At 58.3% G+C, this 21,059-nt stretch overlaps 1 protein-coding gene across 1 annotated transcript in view; it reads right to left on the bottom strand.

The window, feature by feature from the left end:
* Nucleotides 1-21,059, bottom strand: part of LOC308336990 (cohesin subunit SA-2-like) — a gene marked incomplete at its 5' end in the record, with an annotated part of 74,434 nt that overhangs the window by 51,896 nt on the left and 1,479 nt on the right. Inside the window, 6 exons of the mRNA XM_080794907.1 lie at nucleotides 3,488-3,559; nucleotides 6,790-6,866; nucleotides 8,271-8,367; nucleotides 10,143-10,295; nucleotides 11,453-11,578; nucleotides 18,102-18,171. Coding sequence (XP_080651033.1) covers nucleotides 3,488-3,559; nucleotides 6,790-6,866; nucleotides 8,271-8,367; nucleotides 10,143-10,295; nucleotides 11,453-11,578; nucleotides 18,102-18,171 — 595 coding nt within the window. The remainder of the gene's footprint in view (nucleotides 1-3,487; nucleotides 3,560-6,789; nucleotides 6,867-8,270; nucleotides 8,368-10,142; nucleotides 10,296-11,452; nucleotides 11,579-18,101; nucleotides 18,172-21,059) is intronic.

Raw genomic sequence — 21,059 nt, 5'->3', positions numbered from 1 at the left:
GAGAACCCGCCTCCAGGCTCTCTGCGCCTGCGCGCGTGGCCCGGGGTTCCTCAGGGGAACCCGGCTCCCGCCTCTTTGCGCCTGCGCGGGAAGGAATTTCCCAGGAGAACCCGCCTCCAGCCTCTCCGCACACGCACGGCCAGGGGTTCCTCCAGAGAACCCGCCTCCAGCCTCTCTCCGCGCGCGCAGGAAGGAGTTTCTCTGGAGAACCTGCCTCCAGCCTCTCTACGCAGGCGGCCAGGGGTTCCTCAGGAAAACCTGCCTCCAACCTCTCTCTGCGCGCGGCCAGGGGTTCCTCATGGAAACCCGCCTCCAGGCTCTCTGCGCGTGCACGGGAAGGAGTTTCCCCGGAGAACCCACTCTCGCCTTCTCTGCACACGCGCGGGAAGGGATTCCTCAGGAGAACCCGCCTCCAGGCTCTCTGCGCCTGCGCGCGTGGCCCGGGGTTCCTCAGGGGAACCCGGCTCCCGCCTCTCTGCGCACGCGCGGGAAGGAGTTTCCCAGGAGAACCCGCCTCCAGCCTCTCTGGGCGCGTGGCCAGGGATTCCTCAGGGGTACCCGCCTCCAGCCTCGTGTCCATCATGCATACGGATTTGTCTGAGTCACCTGCACAGCCTGCTTGAGATCCCTCAGGGAGGGTGAGCCCTGCAGGGAGGTTGAGGCTGGAGGCCAGAACCCAGCAGGGGGATGACGCAAAGTGCCCAGCCTGGGAGTGCCCAGAGGATGGCAAAGGGTCAGACATGCCCCAACTCTGTGCTCTTCGCATGCTGCTAACCCTAACCCTAACCCTCTACCCCTATGTGCAGCCGTCTGCCCCCCGGCCATGCCCCACATCCCCAACTCCGCAGGGGGTGGGGCTGTGTTCACAGCTCCCTGCCTCGCTCACACTCACCTCTGGAAGCAGGGACCCACGAGATTGTGCACAACCTTTTCCCACACACCATGCCCCTACCACCTGTGCCATCCCCCATGCCAGGGCCCCCACGCTCTGCATCCCACTTTCCCCAGTGCCTTTTGGGCACAACCAACCCTCCTCCTCCATGCTGGGACCCGTGTGCCCCATCCCCCATACACTTTCCTGCCTACACATCACTCCCTCTGCACTGGCCCCGGGCGACTGGCTCCCACCGTTCTCCCCCCAACTTACTGAGCCCCTCCCCATTTGCTGCGGTGTGATGGGGAGGGGTGCCCTGCCATGGACTGGTGATCAGACTTGTGGGGGGAGAGCAGTTGCTCAAACAAGCCAGCCTCAACAGGACACCCCAGCCTCAAAAACCCTGACGCCAGCTGAGGCTTCTGCACCAGTCCCTGAGAGGTGAGGCCAGAGCTCTAACCGGGTTACAAACATGTCCTAAAACCCCCCATTCCGAGGCTAGACCAGGTCACTGATCAGGTACAAACATGTCCCAAAACCCCCCATTCCAAGGCCAGACCAGGTCACTAACCACTTAAAAACATGTCCCGAAACCCCCCATTCCGAAGGTAGACCAGGTCACTAACCAGTTACAAATATATCCTGAAACCCCCCGTTCTGAGTCTAGACCAGATCACTAACCAGTTACAAACATGTCCCAAAACCGCCCATTCCGAGGCTAGACCAGGTCACCAATCAGGTACAAACATGTCCCAAAACCACCCATTCTGAGGCTAGACAGGGTCACCAACCAGTTACAAACATATCCTGAAACCCCCCCCAACCCCGTTCCGAGGCTAGACCAGGTCACTAACGAGTTACAAACATGTCCCAAAACCACCCATTCAGAGGATGGACCAGGTCACTAACCAGTTACAAACATGTCCTGAAAACCCCCATTCTGAGGCTAGACAGGGTCACTAACCGGATACAAACTTGTCCCGAAACTACCCCCCTCCCCGTTCCGAGGCTAGTACCCCCCCCCATTCCGAGGCTAGACCAGGTCACTAACTGGGTCTGCAAGGTCGGTCCTTACTGCTAAATCAGTGCAGTTTGTGAGAAAACCTCCTCTGCCCTCGTGGTGAAGTGCACTAATCCACTTTACCTCGTCTGCACACCCAAGACGGTGAGAAATGAATGATGTGAGGGGCATCAGGTGAATCTCCAGCCCACAGGACACCTGCACTTTCTGTGTCAGAGGTCAGCCACACGGTGCCCCTTCTCCACCCTTCTCCACCCAGACGCCGATGGCCACAGAAGCCCTTACTGGTTGGGTCATATCAACAGTGCCTGTGACAACAACACGCACACTACAGCAGAGACTACAGAGAGCACGGTCGGGTCTAAATGTGCCAGTGTAGATGGGACAAGATCCAGTCTAAATGCACCAGTGAAGACAGAACACGATCAGGTCTAACATGCGAGTATAGATGGAACACAGTCAGGTCTCCATGACACAGTTAAGACACAACACGATCAGGTCTAAACAAGCCAGTGTAGATGAAACATGATCCGGTCTAAATGTCCCAATGTGGACGCAACACAGATCTCCATGACACAGTGTAGACAGAACATGATCTGGTCTAAATGTGCCAGTGTAGACAGAACACAGGTCTCCACGATACAGTGTAGCCAGAACACGATCAGGCGTAAATGTGCCAGGGCAGACAAAACACAGGTCTCCATGATGCAGTACAGACAGAACATAGTTAGGGCTCCATGATGCAGCATAGACAATATTGTCAGGTCTAAACATCCCAATGTAGACAGAGCATGTGTGAGATGTAAATGTGCCAGTGTAGACAGAAGAGTCAATTTCAATAACACTGAGTAGAAAGAACATGGTCAGGTCTAAATATGTCAGTATAGGCAGAACATGCTCTGGTCTTAATGTCCCAGTATAGACAGAACGCTCTGATCTGAATGTGTCAGTGTCAGTGTAGACAGAACACATTAGGACTCCATGACACAGTATAGATAAAACATGATCACGCCTAAATGTGCCAGTGTAGACAGAAGATTCAGTTTCCATAACACAGGGTAGGAAGAACACTGTCAGGTCTAAACGTGCCAGTGTAGACAGAACTTGCTCCAGTCTAAATGTCTCAGTGTAGACAGAACTCACTGGATGAACTCACTTCTGCAGGACAGGTCAGGTCTAATGGTCCCGTGGTGCAGAGCCCGGTGTTCTCATTTGAAGCAGCATGCCGTGGGACCCAAGTGCACTCAGTCTGGACTGAGTGCGGTCAAGTCCTATCCTGCCGTGGACAAGACTGGGAAGCTCTACCACACTCAGTGTGGACAGAACGGGGTCAGGTCTGGTCGAGCCCCGCCTCGCCGCAGGCTGGACATGGTGAGGTCTGCCTGCACAGTGCCGGCAGAACCCTGTCCCCAGGGCCAGCTCAGTGTGGCTCTCGTAGGAGCCAGGCACATGTCCACAGTCCCTTGTTGGTGATCAGGGCGCTCACCCTGTGCTGAGAACGGCACAGGAACTAACCCGGGGCTTTGCTGGCCTCCGGCGGGCTGGGAAACCACACAGAACTACCCACTCATAAACTCTGGAATGTGTGTTACCAGTTTTTCAGGCCACATGATGGTCAGGATCCAGGGGTAAGCCAGAAACTTCTTGTAATACAGCCCGGTCTCCTGCAGGGACAGACGAGATGTGCCGGTGAAGTCCCTCGTCCCCAGACCTGCAGCGGGTCCCGGCAGGATGGGCTGTGCGGCACGGGGCACCGGAGCTGGTCCGCCTCCCCTGGCAGATCCCAGAGGCCGAGGACCGTGGTGGGTGCCGGGGGGATAGGTGGGGAATGGTTCCGAGCAGCCAACAGCACGAACGGCCTATCTCTACAAAAACAGTCCACGGACACCTCTACGTCGATGCCCTTGTGGGGGCGCAGACAGACTATCTGTGGCACTCAGCCACTTTGTGGACTCAACTGACACTTGGAGCACGCACTGTGTCATCTCTAGAGGCCAGAACGGGGAGACGCATGGCAGACACCAGTCTGCACAGAGGACCCGGGAGCGTCGGAGCCTCTCACACTCCGTGGCCACGGCTCCATACGGCCAGTGCCATGGCCATGCATGTCACCCCACCCGCGGTGGGCCCTACATGCTAGCATTTCCCTGCGTGTCCCGGGGTCTGCTCTTTGGGAAGCGCAGGTTCTCCCATGAGGCACAGAGGCCGGGGGTTGGCAGAGACCCCAGTGCTGCTCCTGAGGTGGGGGAGACTGGACGGGACCCCGATCTGGCACTGGGGCTCTCCGAGGAAAGAGGCCCAATCGAGTGAGCCATGCTGAGTGATCCCAAGGAAGGAGCTAAGTTCAGGGACACTGAGGCCGGAAGCAAAGTAGGGGCGTCCTCCTCAACTACAGGCCTGGGCTCTCCTAAATGCTGAACGTACGGGCTTCAAGAGAGCTCTGGGACAGACAGCTAAGTGTCACGTGCCGTCCTTAGCTGGACCCTGAACGGGACAGAAACAAAAAGTGAAGGACATTCCTGAGACAGGCATGGTAGTATGGACAGACCCCTCACACAGACGCTGTCCTCCAGCAACTTGGAGTGCCCGAGAGAGGACAGGACCACAGTCACACAGGAGTGCCCACTGTCACGCACGCAGACACAGCCAGGGCCCGGGTCAGTCTGCAGACCCCTCGCAAGTGATTCTGGTGAACACACACGGAGGGGCAAACACACGTGTGCACATGCATGGACCCGCACACACACTCACATGTGCACAGTGCACACATGCACTCGCTCACTCATGTGCAGAGTGCACACGCGTGTGTGTGCGCAGCACTGAGGCACACACACGGGAATGAGGTGAAGACGGCACACGAACATGCATTCGCTCACTCAGGTGCAGAGCGCGCATGCGTGTGCACGCATGGCAGAGACAGACGTGTGTGCATGGGGGGTAAGCTGAAGACGGCACCCGCGTGCACACATTCGCTCGCTCACATGCCCGGTGCATACACGTGTACAAGCACAGCACAGAGGTACACGTGCGTGCATGTGGATAAGGTGAAGAGAGTGCACACACGTGTGCAATCGCTCACTCATGCGTACCCTATACACACGTGTGCGTACACAGCACTGAGGCACACACGTGTACATGGGGGATAAGAGAAAGCGCACGTGCGTGTAATCACTCACATGTAGCACAGACACACATATGCATGCACGGCACAGAGGCACACGTGCATGCATGGGGGATAAGAGAAAGACAGCACACACACATGCATTTGCTCGCTCACATGTACCACGCACATGCGTGTGCATGCATGGCACAGAAGCACACGTGCAGGCATGGGGATATGGTGAAGACGGGAGAGCATCAGCTGCTGAACACAGGTGAAGTTTATGTGCTCTTCCCCTTTTCTTAGGTTTGACATTGTTACAAATAAAAAGTTAAAGAAAAAAGTTACTGTTCACGGACTTGATTCCCAAGACTTTCTGAAGACACTTTCTAAGTATTCTAAGCTGTGAGAAATTTTGTAGATATCATGTCTGTTCACTGAAAGGATGAGTCCATCAGCAAAGTATGATCTACACACACAGTGGCCTAAGACACAGCCTTGAAGAGGAAGGACGTTCTGCACCTGCTGGGATGTGGGTGGGCCTTGAGGACATCAGCCAGACCCAGAAGGACAAACCCTGCCTGATTCCACATACACGGGGTCCCTAGCAGAGTCCCATCCACAGAGACAGACAGTAGATGGTGGGGCTGGGGCTGGGCGACGGGGATGGGGAGACAGTGTTTGATGAGGACAGAGGTTCGTGTTGGGAAGATGGAAAGTTCTGGAGATGGATGGGGGGGATGGTCGCACAACAGCGTGAATGCATCTGGTGCCACTGAGCTGTGCACTCGAGAGGGTTAAGACAGCAAATTGTAAGCTGGGTGTACTTTACCACAACGAAAACAACGTCTGAAACAAGAGAAAACCGCCTTTCAATGCAACGAGGCGTGAGCTCACTCGCTGCCTGGGGACTTGAACCATGCACACAACGATGAGACTGGCAAAACGTACGCGGCTTCAGACGCGGACGGGGGTGAGGACCCACGCAGCCCAACACACACGTGGAGAGGCCGTGAGAACAAGTCGGCGTCGCAGCACGAAGCAAAACAAGCACGTGCTCTGACCCTTTGTCACACGCAAACACGGGACCACGTGCAATAGGACCCACAGCCACACACAGACCAAGCCCGAAACCAACCGGAACGCTGTCTGGAGCAGAATGGGGACGTGACCCACGCACACACATGCGATGGAACATTCCACAGCCACGACATGGATGTTTACTTGACAGTAATCACGTGTATACAAACTGTTCCCTAAATCGTGGGTGCCTGGGACAGAAGAGCCTCACAGACGCTGCCCCGAGCACGGGTGCCTCTTGGGCCCGGAGCTGGAAGCCAGGCCGAGTGCGGGGGGCACGCACAGGAGCCTGCGTGCAGCAGAGCCCGAGCACAGGAACACCGTGAGCACCAAGTTCAGGACCACAGTCCTCCCACCGCGGGGAGGAGGTCAGGATGGACACAGGGCGTGTCTGGGCACCCGCTGGCCTCGCTCTGTGTCTTCCCTTCCACGACGGCCACCTGAGTACCGTTTTATAGCCATATTTTGCCGTGCAGGACAGAGTCCCACCTTTAATTCAGGTTCACATTTTTCTTTATAAAGAAACGAGGTCTTGCCCGCGAAGCCCTGGGCAGCCTCTCCTCCCAGGGAAGCAGAGCAGGACAGCTTCTTGCCGGGAAATGGAGATGCCTCAGCGCGTTGCACCCCTCAGCCTAACTGCAAACCCACACGCCCGGGGGTCCAGGGCACCGGCCTCAGGCCCCAGGCTCACGGAGTGCGCGGAGCCCGTCCCACCTGGTCAAACTTCTCTGTCATTTTGTGCACCACGTTCTTGCCTTCGTTGCTCTGGTACAACTCAGCCGTCACCATCCCTGCGAGAGAAAGAAGGACGCGCGGTTCAAGCCAACCCTCCTCGTCCCAGGGGATGACGCCTCGTCCCCGAGAGAGGACGGCAGAGCCGCTGAATACAGCCTTGGCGGCTGGGGTCCGCAGGCACCGTGCCCTGCGTGTCTGTCGCCACGGGGCTTCCGTGAGGCACCCTCAGGGCGCCCGGCCGGACACCACTGGACCTTCTCCAGGGGCAGGTCCTGCCCCCACAGCTTCCGCGTCAGGTTCCCGAGGGAGGGGAGGCCCCGGCTATTTGCTGGTGCCGACGGCTGATGGACAAGGACACGCGGTGCAACGGACTCCCTCACGGTATGGACCTCTGTGGCGTACACGCACGCCGTGGTCGCCCATCGCCACAGCCTCCACCCCCCACACGTGGGTGGTCCCCTCTCATTTCCGTGGCCCCAGGAACCACGGAGACCCCACCCGCCCGTGGACGTGCCATTCTGGACATTTCGTGCACAGCCCGCGTGGCCCGCGGCATCTGCATCTCTCCCCGAGCACCGTGAGTCTCACGGCCACGCCTGTGGCCGCAGGGGTTGGCACTTCCCCGCTGTAATTCTCACGCTCGTCCCCGAGTCATTCTCACACTGAGTGTTTCGTCACCCCCTTGCAGACGGCTGGGGGAGCGCTGAGCCCTCCCATGGGCACCAGGCAGGAGCCACGGAACTGCCACGGACCCCAGTGTGGCCCTCTGGCAAAGCCCACCCGCACCAACCCCCAACTGGGAAACAGCTGAGCCTCCGGGGCAGGGTCCTTCCTGCCTCTTCCTGCCTCTGGGGCTCCGGGCGTCCCTAGGCTGGTGGCCACGTCCCTCCCATCTGTGCCTCCATCCTCACGTGGCCTCTCCTCTGTGTCTGTCTCTCCTCTTTTTTGTTTGTAAGATTTTATTTGTTCATTTTAGAGAGATAGCGAGCATGAGCACGAGCACGAGGGCAAAAGGAAAGGCAGGCAGGGAGTGTCAGGCAGACGCCCCGCCGAGCGCGGAGCCCGACGTGCGGCGTGATCCCAGAACCCAGAGATCATGACCTGAACCGAAAACAAGACTCAGAGGCTTAAGAGACTGAACCTCTCAGGCCCCCGTGTCCCTCCTCTTACGGGGACCAAGTCTCACAGCACTAGGGCTACCCGAAGGGCTATCTTACTGCTCACACCTACAGAGGTCCTTCTCTACGAAGGCACATCCTGAGGTCCTGGGGTCAGGACGTGGACAGATGTCTTCTCAGGGAGTCAGCGTTTGCTCTGAGGTAACAGTGCTCACAGAGACAAGTCTCCTACCTAAAAAAGCCCAGCCCGCCCAGTCTTTTACAACCCTGCGTGGACGGGACGGGCAGGCCCGGCGGGCCTCCGTGTGGTGATGCCCACGAGCGTCCAGGAGCCCGGCTCACCTTCACAGCCACAGCAGTGGACAAAGAAGCTGATGAGGTCCAGCAAGGCCAGCTCCCTGTCCTCCTTGTAGGACCGCACCCACTCCTCGACGGCCGTCTGCTCGGGCAAAAGCCAGGTGAGCACACTTGTGATGAGGTACGTGGGACCGGCCAGAGGTGAGGACACGTGTGATCATGCATCTGACCCAGTAGGGAGCACTGGTGTGTGCAAGCGTGTGTGTGATCAGGTGCGTGTGGTGGCCAGCGGTGAGCACTCGTCTATGTACATGTGTGTGATGAGGTGTGTGTGACGGGCAGCGAGCCCGCATGTATGTGTGTGATGAGGTGCATGTGAAAAGCATCAGTCAGCACTCGTTTGTGTACATGCGTGTGCAATCAGGTGCGTGGGGCAGGCAGTGGTGAGCACGTGTGTGCGATCAGGTGTGTGGGACGGACAGTGGTGAGCATGTATGTGCGATCCGGTGTATAGGATGGGCAGCGGTGAGCATGTGTGTGCGATCAGGTGCGTGACAGGCAGCGGTGAGCACGTGTCTGCGATCAGGTGTGTGGGACAGGCAGCGGTGAGCACGTGTGTGTGATCAGGTGCTTGACGGGCAGCGGTGAGCACGTGTGTGAGATCAGGTGCGTGACGGGCAGCGGTAAGCACATATGTGCAATCAGGTGTGGGACAGGCAGTGGTGAACACGTGTGTGATTAGGTGTGTGTGACGGGCAGCAATGAGCACATGTGTGCGGCCAGGTGTGTGGGGCAGGGAGCGGTGAGCACGTATGTGCGATCAGGTGTATGGGATGGGCAGTGGTGAGCACGTGTGTGAGATCAGGTGTGCGTGACGGCAGCAGTGAGTACGTGTGTACGATAATGTGTGGGACAGGCAGTGATAAGCACGTGTGTGAGATCAGGTGTGCATGACGAGCAGCGGTGAGTACGTGTGTATGATCAGGTGTGGGACGGACAGTGATGAGTACGTGTGTGAGATCAGATGTGCGTGACGGGCAGCAGTGAGCACATGTGTGCGAACAGGTGTGGGACGGGCAGCAGTGAGCACGTGTGTGTTATCAGGTGTGCGTGACGGGCAGCGGTGAGCACGTGTGTGTGATCAGGTGTGCGTGACGGGCAGTGATGAGTACGTGTGTGAGATCAGATGTGCGTGACGGGCAGCAGTGAGCACATGTGTGCGAACAGGTGTGGGATGGACAGCAGTGAGCACGTGTGTGTGATCAGGTGCGTGACGGGCAGCGGTGAGCACGTGTGTGTGATCAGGTGTGGATGGGCAGTAGTGAGCACATGTTTGCGATCAGGTGCGTGACGGGCAGCGGTGAGTACGTGTGTACGATCAGGTGTGGGACAAGCAGCAGTAAGCATGTGTGTGATCAGGTGTGCGTGACAGGCAGTGATGGGGACGCGTGTGCGATCGGGCGCGTGACACGCAGCGGTAAGTACGCATGTACGATCAGGTGCGTGACAGGCAGCAGTGAGCACGTGTGTGTTATCAGGTGTGCGTGACAGGCAGCAGTGAGCACATGTGTGCGAACACGTGCGGGATGGACAGCAGTGAGCACGTGTGTGTGATCAGGTGCGTGACGGGCAGCGGTGAGCACACGTGTGTACAATCAGGGGTGGGAAGGCAGTGGTGAGCACTCATGTATGTGTACACGCATGTCGGTTCACACATGTGACGGGCATGCACATGCAATGGGCATACGTGACAGCTGGACGGTGGGGCAGCACAAGGCTGCGGTGGGTGCAGCCGTGACTCTGCCGGGACCCCCGGCCTCTGGCCTCTGCGTGGCCGTGGAGAAGCCTCAACAGGTGGGCCCCGTGTCTGCCGCCCACCATGCCCACCCTGCCACAGCCCCCCTCCGCAGGCAGTACCTGCACGGAGTTCTTCCCCAGGGCGACCATCTCAAAGAGGGTCACCTCTGTGGTGATGGCCACTTTCTTCCTGCGGTGCTTCCGTGGCGGCCGCCCTCGCCGGCGGGTGCCGGGTCCGCTGGCATCCTGGCCCCCCGAGGGCGCTCCCTGCGCCTAAAACCAAAGGAGGCCGTGACGGGGCTGCACCTCGCCCCAGAAGTCCGGTGTCCGAGACATGGGCAAGGACGTGGCCCTGGGCTGGCACACGGGGTGCTGTCCAGTACAACACGGTTGACGGGAACGGGGGCCACACAGGAGAGACCGCACGGCACACCTGGGCGTGCCCCTCCCCCACCCCGTCCTCACGGCCTTCGTATCCAACAGACCTGGGGTCCACAGGGCCTCCCCTGCACCAGCCAGGAGCCGTCCCTGCTCACCTGAGACAAGGGGCGGGGAGCTGGGCTTCCCACCTGGGAGGGGGGCACCCGGAAGGGAGAGCAGGGGGACAGACCTTCCACCCAGGCGGGAGGCCTCAATGCCACGGCGCAGGGAGGGGACACTGAGCCTGATGACAAGGAAGTGGACGCCGTGTCTGTGGATGGGGAGGGGACGCCGTGTCTCAGGACAGGGAGGGGACAGAGGATGTCGTGTCTCAGGACAGAGATGACGCGGTGTCTCCGGATGGGGCAGGGGACACGGTGTCTCAGGATGGAGGAGGGGACACCGTGTCTTAGGACGGGGATGGGATGGGGTGTCTCTGGACCGGGAAGGGGTGCGGGGGGACGACACAGTATTTGAGAATGGAAGAAGGGATGCCGTGTCTGTGGATGGGGATGAGGAAGAAACCCTCGAGGACAGGAGAGGGGACACTGTGGCTGAGGACAAAGGAGGGGACCCGGTGTCTGAAAATGGGGAGGGGACGCGGTGTCAAAGGAAAAGGAGTGGACGTGGTGTCTGAGGACAGCAGAGGGGACGTGGTGTCTCAGGACATAGGAGGGGACACCGTGTCTCAGGACAGGGATGGGACGCGGTGTCTCAGGATGCAGAAGGGACCTGGAGTCCCAGAACAGAGGAGGGGACACGGTGTCTCAGGTTGGGGATGGGACGCGGTGTCTCAGGATGGGAAAGGGAAGGGCCCTGGTGGTCCCGTGGGGCCCCAGTGGACTTGTGGTTCGACGGGCAGGCCGTGCAGGGAGGAAGGCCTCCAGCATCCACGTGCGAGCTGGCCAGCACCCGGCCTGATGTGGAGAAGCACGTCACAGTCCCCCAGCCCGTGCAGCCCTCCCAGCAGTGCTTAGAAACAGGATGGAGCGCCTCCTCCTGGCCATCACCTCAAAGACGGTCACCACGGAGATGAACTGGCCAGCCTGATTCCTGAGCCTCCTGCATGGACGCCGCCCTCGTCGTCGGGGTCCACTCCCACCGGCATCCCGGCCCCCCGAGGGTCCTTCCTGCACCTACAAACAGAAAGTGGGATGCGAACAGCCGAGAAACACTGACCCCCAGAGGCCAGACGAATGACGGGGCCCCGGCAGCACAGGACGAAGCCAGCACGGCCAGCAAGCGACTGCTCCAAATGCCGGTCACCACCAGGGGCCCGAGGCGAGGAGGACTGCACCCCACGTCACCCACTGCTGCTGCAGGACAGAGACCTTGGCAGGACCTTCCGATGCTCGCCAGATCCTCATACAGCACATCGGCCTCCCCTGCACCTGCGTCCCCATCCGTGTCCCTGCCCATGTCACACCCAGTCCACGTGCTGCGGCCACGGCCACGGACCACCAGTGTCCAGGGGACAGAGAGCCATTGTGAAGCCAATCCCAAGGGCTGTGTCTCAGGGCTATGCGGTATCCATCACCCCCCACCCCCCAATCAGAGCCCAGAATGGAGATGGGGAGCTCAGGCGGTGACCGGCAAGGTTGGGGGAAGTCAGTCCCCTGGGACAGGTGAGCCAGCTCTCCCTGTCCTTTGTGGCGGGTGGCGCCCTGGGGCTCATAGAAGCAGGACTGAAACCACCACAGCCTCGAGGGGCACAAGGAGGGTAGCCCAAAACCAGGGATCAAAGGTACACACAGCCGAACAAGGGGGCACAAGAGAACCCGGAGTCATGTGCAAAGATGGCGGAACCCAGAATCACTGAGACAGTGAAACCCGGGGGCCTTGACAGAACCTGGGGCCACATACGCAGAGAGTGGAACTTGAGGATCACTCATAAGCACTCGGCCCAGGAGCAGCGTGACCTTCCGTAGTAGGCCGCAGCTACTTCAGGAGGACCAGAAATGGATGCCGTGAGAGAACCAGGGCCACGCCTCCCCAGACCCAAGGCTCCCCTGTCCACTAAAGTGCGACCCACCCAGGGCACGCTGACACTGTGAGTCCTCGAGGGCCATGGAGGGCCTGCAGGACAAGTGCCCATGCAGCACTGCACCCCTGCACCCCTACACCGTGGGCCTCTATGACACCATCTTCATAACCAAGAACATGCTAGGCCAGGCTGGCTCACTGCCACCGAGAACGCCACGGCAACACACACCTGGTCCCGCCAGGAGGAGCCCCACATGGACACGTGTGCCATTAAAGTCCTTGCCTCAGGAACGCGCTCTCATGCGTCTTTAGGCAGACAAAATTGTAAATGGATATGTACACACAGAGACAGCAAGAGGACGCATGCACAGTGTGATACTAACGTGAGGCATCGGCGTGAAAGGGAAACACTTCACTGTGTCCTGTTTTTGCAAACTCTTTTGTGAGTCTGTAACAATTTCAAGTAAGAAAGTCTGAAGTTTGGCTTTTGGTACCTGTTATCCCCGGGACGTAGCATGAACTGGTTTATTCTTTACTTCACCTTGAAATATCTACACTGCTCCCTGTTTCCTATCCTACATGTTACTGCAGAAAATGCCTTTTATCATTTCAGATTTTAACCCATTCTCGGGTGCTAATGAGACAAGTAGAGATTGCAGGTATAAATCGCTCCGTGTGGCGAGCAGCACCTCCCGAGGCGGTAAGAAGCGCTGGGCAAGAGTCTCCTTCCCTACCCGGGGCGGGTGTTTCTTCCACACCTGCATCCACACGGGACCCAGAATGGGGAGGGCTAACTACTACTATCCGCGGTATTTTGGAAATGCTACTCTGTGGAACAAACAGGACAAGAAAATGAAAGTCATCACATCGGGAGAGAAGGCATAAAATTAGCTCTGTTTGAGAATGACATCATTGGCTATACAGGAAATCCCAAAAGATGTACCAAACTGTCTCCTCAAACTCAGAAGTGAATTAATAAGCAAAGCCACAGAATACAAGGTCCGTGTAACAAAATCAATCCTATTTCTATAAACAAGCGATGAAAAACTGGACACGCACAGTAAAAGAAACCAAAACCCATACCGATCGCAATGGCTCCTCAGAAATGAAAAAGATATCAATCTGACAAAATATGTGTAGGGTCTGTGTACTGAAAACTAAAAAAAAAATCAAATAAGACCTTCAGAAACACTGAGCTATACCATGTTCATGGAATGAAAGGGAGACTTCGGACCATGCTAGAACAGCGGGGACTTCCTGACCCCACTCTCTGTAAGGGACAGAAGAACCAGACAGAAGACGCATGAGGACAAAAAGGACAGAACCAACCAACGAGGACCCGGTTACGGAACCCTCCGCCAGCAATGGCACACAGCTTCCATGCGTGAGCATTCAGAACACGCCCCGGAACAGAGCACACACGAGCCCACAAAGTCTTCCCAGATCTCTCAGTATCTCCTCTGACCACAGTGGTGTGAAGTTAGAAATCAGGAGCAGACCAAAACCGGAAAAGTCATAAAACGGTGGAAGTTACAACACATACCATGAAAGAATGAGTGCATCTAGGGCACCCGGGTGGCTCAGTCAGTTCAGTGTCTGCCTTTGGCTCAGGTCATGATCCTGGAGTCGTGAGATCGAGCCCCACGTTGGACTCCCTGCTTACTGGGGAGTCTGTTTCATCCTTTTCCTCTGTCCCTCCCCCTGCTCCTTCTCGCTCTCTTCCCCTCCCTCTCAAATAAGTAAATAAATAAGTAAAATGTTTTTTAAAAAGAACTAGAAGACCAGAGAAGAAATCACAGGGGCAATTAAAAAATACTTAGGGACAAATGAGAGTGAAAATACAACATAAGTAAAAGTCATGGGACACTGGGAAAGCAGTGCTCATGGGACATCCACAGCTGTAAGTGCTGACCCTGAAATCAAGACAGATCCCAGACCACGTTTACACCTCGAGAACAAGAAAAAGGACAGACTGAACCCAAAGCTAGCAGAGGGAAGGGAGTGAGAAAGAGAACTGAGATAAACAGAACAGATAATAGAAAACAGAGAAAACCAACGAAACCCGAAGTTGGTTCTTCTGAAACATAACAGAATTAAGAAAACTTTAGCTTAGACGGACGACGGACCAAAGAGTGAGGACGCATACTACGGAAACGGGAAACGAGAGTTGGGGGCATTTCTACAGAGTCCACAGAAACAGGGTTAGAAGACAGTCCTGCGGCCGACTGCAGACCAAGAAACGGGGCAGCCGATGGGAAACGGACAACTCTCCAGAAACACAAACGCTGGCAAGAGGAAGTCGGACACAAGTAGGAAATCTGAACACACCCGTAACTAGGAGGAGACTGAATCAGTAGTCAAAATCCCCTGAGAAGCCCTGAACATGACGCGCTCACGGAGGAATTCCGCCATTTTAATTCGACCCCATTTTAAGGGGAACTCATCCCAACACTTCTCAAACTCTTCCAAACACTGAAGCGGAGGGACCACTTCCTAACTCACCGCGGGAAGCCAGCATTTCCCTGGTCCCAGAGCCAGAGAGAGACCCTATGAGGAAAGTACAGAGCAACATCCCTCACGGACACGGATGCGAAAACCCTCAACAGAACACCAGCGACGGAACTCAGCAGCACGTTCAGAGAGTGCACGCCACGACCAAGCGGGACCTCCTTCTGGACTGGAAGGTTGGTTCCACACGCGAAAACCGGTCCGTGGAAGGCACCACATCAACAGAATTAAGGAAAAATATCACACGACCAACTCGACGGATTCAGAAAGACTGGCAGAATTCAACGGCCTTTCGTCATTCATACACGCAAGGAAGCAACCGAGAAGAGGAGGTGACGTCCGTGCAACCGAAGCCATCGATGAAAAGCCCACCGTGAAAACCGTGCTCCAGGGTGAGCGGCCGAAAGGTGTTTCTCCAAGAGGCCCAACAAGGCAAGCACGTTCACTTGTGCACTTCTGCGGTACGCAGCACGGCAACTGAGAGGCAGGGATACGGGCCAGGCCGACACAGCCAGATGGAAAGAGAGACAAACATCCAAACTGGAATGTAAAGAGTCCCATTACTTTGCAGATGCTATACTTCTGCACGTAGAAATCCTAAGCATTCTAGCCGCGCGCGCACACACACACACACACGGACACGCACGGACCGGGGGAACCAGTACACATAAAGTGGCAGGAGGCCACGTCGACGCGCCGGAATCAGCTGCATGTCTACACACCGTCGTGAGCAATCTGGAAAGGCCGGGACAAAAGCGATTCCACCGACCGTGGTATCACGTGCAGTAAAATACGTGGGGACTGACTTCACCCAGACGGTGAAAGACGCAGGGGACGCAAAGCAGGACACGCGGCAGGAAGAATTAGAGACGACACAGGTCCGTGGGAGACGTCCCATGTTCACGGACAGGAACACGTCCGAGCAGTAACACGTGAACACAGCCCAGCATTCCCTAGAGTCAGCAAGATCCCAACGAGCACCTCGGCACGTGCTTTTCTAGAATGAGCAAGCTGGCTCTAAAATTTGTACGGGAAGGGATGAACGAGGACAGTCAATTCCGTTTTCAAAGACCACGAAGCGGCAGCGTCCGCACGATCGAACTCCAAACCTGCGTCCAAAGCTACAGTCACGGAGACTGTGTACTACTGGCAAAAGCACAGTCGTACAGATCAGGGGAACGGGACAGAGGCCAGAAGCAGCACCGCATAAATACGGTCTGTTGCGTTTTTGTAAAACTGCAAAACAGGGGCGCCTGGGTGGCTCAGTCTTGTTCAGCATCTGCCTTCAGCTTGGGTCAAGATCCCGGGGTCCTGGGATGGAGTCCCGCGTCGGGCTCCCTCATCGGCAAGAGGCCTGCCTGTCCCTGTCCTGCTCCCCCTGCTTGCACTCCCTCTCTCGCTGTGTCTCTGTCAAATAAATAAACAAAATTAAAAAAAAAAAAAAGAAATAAGATAAAAACAAACCTGAGGGATAGACTACAATGTGCTCAAAAACAGTACTGAATGGGGGCGCCTGGGTGGCTCAGTGGGTTAAAGCCTCTGCTTTCGGCTCAGGTCGTGATCTCAGGGTCCTGGGATCGAGCCCCAAGTCAGGCTCTCTGCTCGGCGGGGAGCCTGCTTCTCCCTCTCCCTTTGCCTCTCCCCCTGCTTGTTCTCGCTCACTCTCTCTGTCCCAAATAAATAAATGAAATCTTTTTAAGAAAACCAGAATGAAAAGACATGCCGCTGTCTGATAGAAAATACTGGCCAAGTACGTCATCTGTTAAAGGACTTTTACCAATGTTTTACAAAGAACTCTTGAAACTCGACAAGAAAACACACAAGTCAATAAAAATGACCCACGGAAGAGTGCAAGGACTCCTCCCCAGAAAACATGTGCAGATGGACCGTCCGCCCCTGGGAAGGGGCCCAGGTCACTGGCCTGAGGGAGACGCGGGCGGAAACCAGCACCATGAGATCAGCTAAGAGCCAACATGCTGACGGCTGCCGGGGGGCAGGTGGGACTCTGCTACGTGCTCCCACGATGTGGGGCAGTGGACCGCTGGGGAAGGCAGCGTGGCGGTCTCCTGCACCGTTACATCCGCGTGTACCCGCCGCTGCATTGGCCTGAGAGGAACAAAGGCAAGTTTCCGCACGGAGCTCTGTGCACGGGTGTTCCTGGCTGCTCTATCAGGGACACCCAACCCTAAACAAACAACCCAAAGGTGCCATCCACGGCAGACGGACAAACCGGGGTCGATCCCCAGGTGGGACAGCCGCTCCGTAATACCGGGAACGAACGACGGAGACATTCCGACACGGCTAAATGCAAAAATACTCAGCTACCCCAAGGGAACAAATCCTGACCCAAAAAGGGGATGAACGGAGAGACGCCATCGTGTAGGAAGGCACGGGTACACAAATCTAGGAACGGCACACACCGTCACGTCCAGGGACAGCGCAGATCGGGGTGGGTGGGGGCTGTGGGGACACGCCACGAGGGAGGCAGAACTACCAAAGCCTGCGGGATTTCGGGGGACGGCAGCCGTGGTCATCTCCCCGACCGTAGGGACAATTGCACAGTGTCTGTGTGGCTCAACGTCCCCGTGGAGGGGGACACAGCAGATCAAGGGACAACGGAGCTGAGAGCAGCCCGAGAAGCGAGATCCGTGCCTGGGAGCAGCAAAGAAGGGTCCCTAGCGACTCGCCCTGGGGACACAGCTCTGGGCGAAGCTGCAGGCCCCCCGCCCCAGATTGCCCCGGACGCTCACCACCCCTACGGCCACAGGCCCTCAGAGCCCGGGGGGCTGCAGGCTCAGCCACGGCACCCCGTGGGCTACAGCACGGAGGTGCAGGTTCTCACAAATTCGGCGGCCACGCAGAGTAGCCGTCCGCACCGCAGAGCCCGTGGACCCCCCCGATGAGCGTCGGGGCTGCTGTTCATCCCTGTCCCTCTGAAATCAGGAGGGGCGGGGAGATTCCCTAAAACAAGAAGACTGGACAAACGTACAGCTGGGTCTTCCCAGGGACCACCGACGGTCAGACGGTCAGGGACTCCCACCTCCTTCCGTGTTCTTGTCCCCACCTTCTCGTCCACAAGAAGACAGCCTGCTTTTCCCTCGGAGGGGAGCATACACCTTGGGCCCGAGTCCCCACCTGTGCGGGAGCTCCCCAAGCACGAGCACTTACCGACACGCGGTCCCGGCCGCTGCCACCGCCGCCCGACACGGCTTTCGCCCCCGCTCGGCCAGACCTTCCACTGAGACACAAGAAAAGTCAGATCGCGGCAGGAAGCTGGGGGTCTCCAAGCCACCCGACGCCCACATCCCTCTCTGGGGTACACACGCTTCCAAACACGGGGACGGCAGGCCCGACGTGCACCACACAACGTGTAGGAACAGTGGCCAGCCGAGGGAAGGCGGCAACGAGCCCCAGACAATGCCCAGGGACGGGGAGTGGCTCGGCTCACGGAAGGCACGAGCTCCAAGGGGTCCGTTTCTGCAAAGGGGGGGGGTCCGCCCCATACCCCAGGCTCTCTTTGACTCTAAGTCAGTGTGCGTGGCTCGGGGTGTCTCACGTCAGGATACGCCTCCCACGCCATCCGCGACGCATCTTACAAACCACAGACACTTAACAGGGCTGACGATGGAAGACTTCCCAAGCCCAGCAAAAACACGAGGGGCCCGTGCCCGCCCGTGCTCCACGCAGGGCTCCTCTGCCCCGGTCACCCGTCTCTGCCTCCCCTCCCCATCCTTCCCTCAGCCCCGACACCATTTCTGCACTGGGCAGAATAAACAGGAGACGCTGGGGATGTCTCGGGAGAGCTCTGCTCCCGCTGGAAGGCAAGGGGGAGGACGCCCAGCTCACCCGGGAAGAAACCCCGCACCCCCATCCGCAGCCATAAGACACACCGACCATAGTAAAGCCGTGAAAAAAATGCGTTACCTCATTATCCGGCGTTAATCCTCGCCGCGTCCCTCCCCCACCCACCCCTAGAAACCGCTGGGAAGGCAGGCTCCACGGGGAAGGCGTGCGGTGCCGGGGATCCAGCCGGGACGGCAAGCAGAGGAGAGCGGGGAGGGCCGTGTGCCGCGGAGAGCCCCACACGGCCCCGCAAATGCGAGCTGGGCAGCTCCTCTCCTCCAGAGGACGGGGGGCTTGCAGGAGCGGACCTGCCCACATCCGACGCCAGGTGGCGCAGGAGGACCACGCCGGGCGGCCGTGTGAGGTCCTGCGCGCCTCCCCCTGCACAGGGGCGCCCCCCCAGCATCTCAGACCCAGGCCTTCCAAAGACAGGCTCTGGGGACAAAAGACCCCGGGTATTTCCACGGACTCCCTCATCCACGTTCCCTGTGCGTGGCAGTCTCGAGCCACGTACCGGGGTGGGGGGTACGGAACAAAGAGCCACACACGCCGCCCACGAGCCACACACTTGTGCACTCATTAGGGCAACTTTGAATCTACGCCCCGGGAGATGGCATCCAGGAACCAGGGCCCGCCCGGGGCTTCCCGAGCGACCCTGAGTCCACAATCTGCGTCTGCCCATCGTCTGGCAGACCAGGGACCCGCATCTGCATTTCATTCTGCCCCACGTGGTCCGTTTGCCGGGCCATCTCTGGCCACCTCCGGCCAGCTTCCAATCCCCCACACCCACCCCCACATCGCCACCCACGGGCTCTTCCAGGCTACATCCCACCGTCGTCCTCTCCCGCCCGGCCGGGGTCGGAACCAGGACCTCGGCCATCATCTCCCCAAACCTCAGATGCCACAGACTCCGCACACACTCGAAAAGGAACATTTCCACGTTCCGGAGGAACGAGAATCCCCTCGTGACAGCGTGCAACCCCATACTGCTTGGGGTTTTTCCTGGTTATGGAACGGATCCCCGTCTGAACAGGATGGGAGCCCTCTCGGCTGGACCTGGGGACGGTGCAACCCTGCCCCACACCACATTCACTGAGGAGGCTCTGATTCCCAAGCACTCCGGGGACCCCCAGGGCCACCCGCGGGGGACCAGCACAGCTTTCAGAATCCGTCCAGGCCAGTCAGGCCCTCAGGCAGCACCGGGAATGCCCAAAGTCAGCATCCCACGCCCAAGGCACACTTGGAGACCCTAACCCTGAAGCACTGACCAACTCAGTCCTGCCAGGCAAACTTCAGACTCCTCAGTCCTGCCTACGACCCCCAAGGTGGGCTTCCAGACCCCCAGGGATGGGGCAGGACTCCCACGGCAGGGTTCAGGACTCCTGGTGCTCCGCTCGCCCCCTCCCCCACAAGGCAGGGTCTGGAGCCCCTGGCCCACATCCCGGGCTATCGACGCACACTTTGGAACCCCTGGGGCCGGACCAGAATCTCCAAGGCAGAGTTCGGGCCGCCCACGGCTGGTTCAAACCCCAGAACCTGAACCCCCGTGCCACACTTGGACGACCAACACAGACTTCACGACCCCCACCCCACCCCCAACTAAATTCGGGACCTCCACGCGTGTTCAGGAACCCCCCACTCCCCGGCCAGGCTCCATATCCTACTGCAGACTTCAGGACCCCTCAGAACAGCTCCGATGCCCCCAAGGAAGTGGCTGGGATCCCCAGGGCCGCACTCCCAGCCCCAAGGCAATACATGGGGATCTGCAGGGCAGCACTCAACCCCTCAGGTAAAGTTCGAGACCCCTGGGGCAGCCCTCAGACCTCCACCCAGGGTTCAGGACCCCAGACAGCACTCGGACCCCCGTGCAGGGGACTCCAGGGCAGCACTCGGACCCCACGCAGGATTTGAGACCCCCAGGACAGCCCTCGGACCCCCAAGGTAAAGTTTGGGACCCCAGGGGCACTCAGGGCAACTTTGTGCCCCATGGGCAGCACTCAGACCCCCACAGCACAGAACCCCAGGGCAGCCCTCGGAACCCCACGCAGGGTTCGTGACCCCTGGGGGAGCACTTGGACACCCAAGGTAAGGTTTGGGACCCCCAGGACAGCTCTCGGACCCCCACAGCAGGGAAGCCCAGCACAGCACTAGCAGCCACACGCAGAGAACCCCAAGGTAAAGTTCGGGACCCCCGGGGCAGCACTTGGAACCCCCCACGCAGGGGACCCCTGGGGCAGCAGTCAGATCCCCATGACATGGTTCAGGACCCCCGGGGCAGCACTT

Source organism: Martes martes (genome assembly GCF_963455335.1).
Source record: "Martes martes genome assembly, chromosome: X".
Lineage (NCBI taxonomy): Eukaryota > Metazoa > Chordata > Mammalia > Carnivora > Mustelidae > Martes > Martes martes.
The sequence above is the reverse complement of the archived record's forward strand: the minus strand, read 5'-3'. Positions and strand labels throughout refer to the sequence as shown.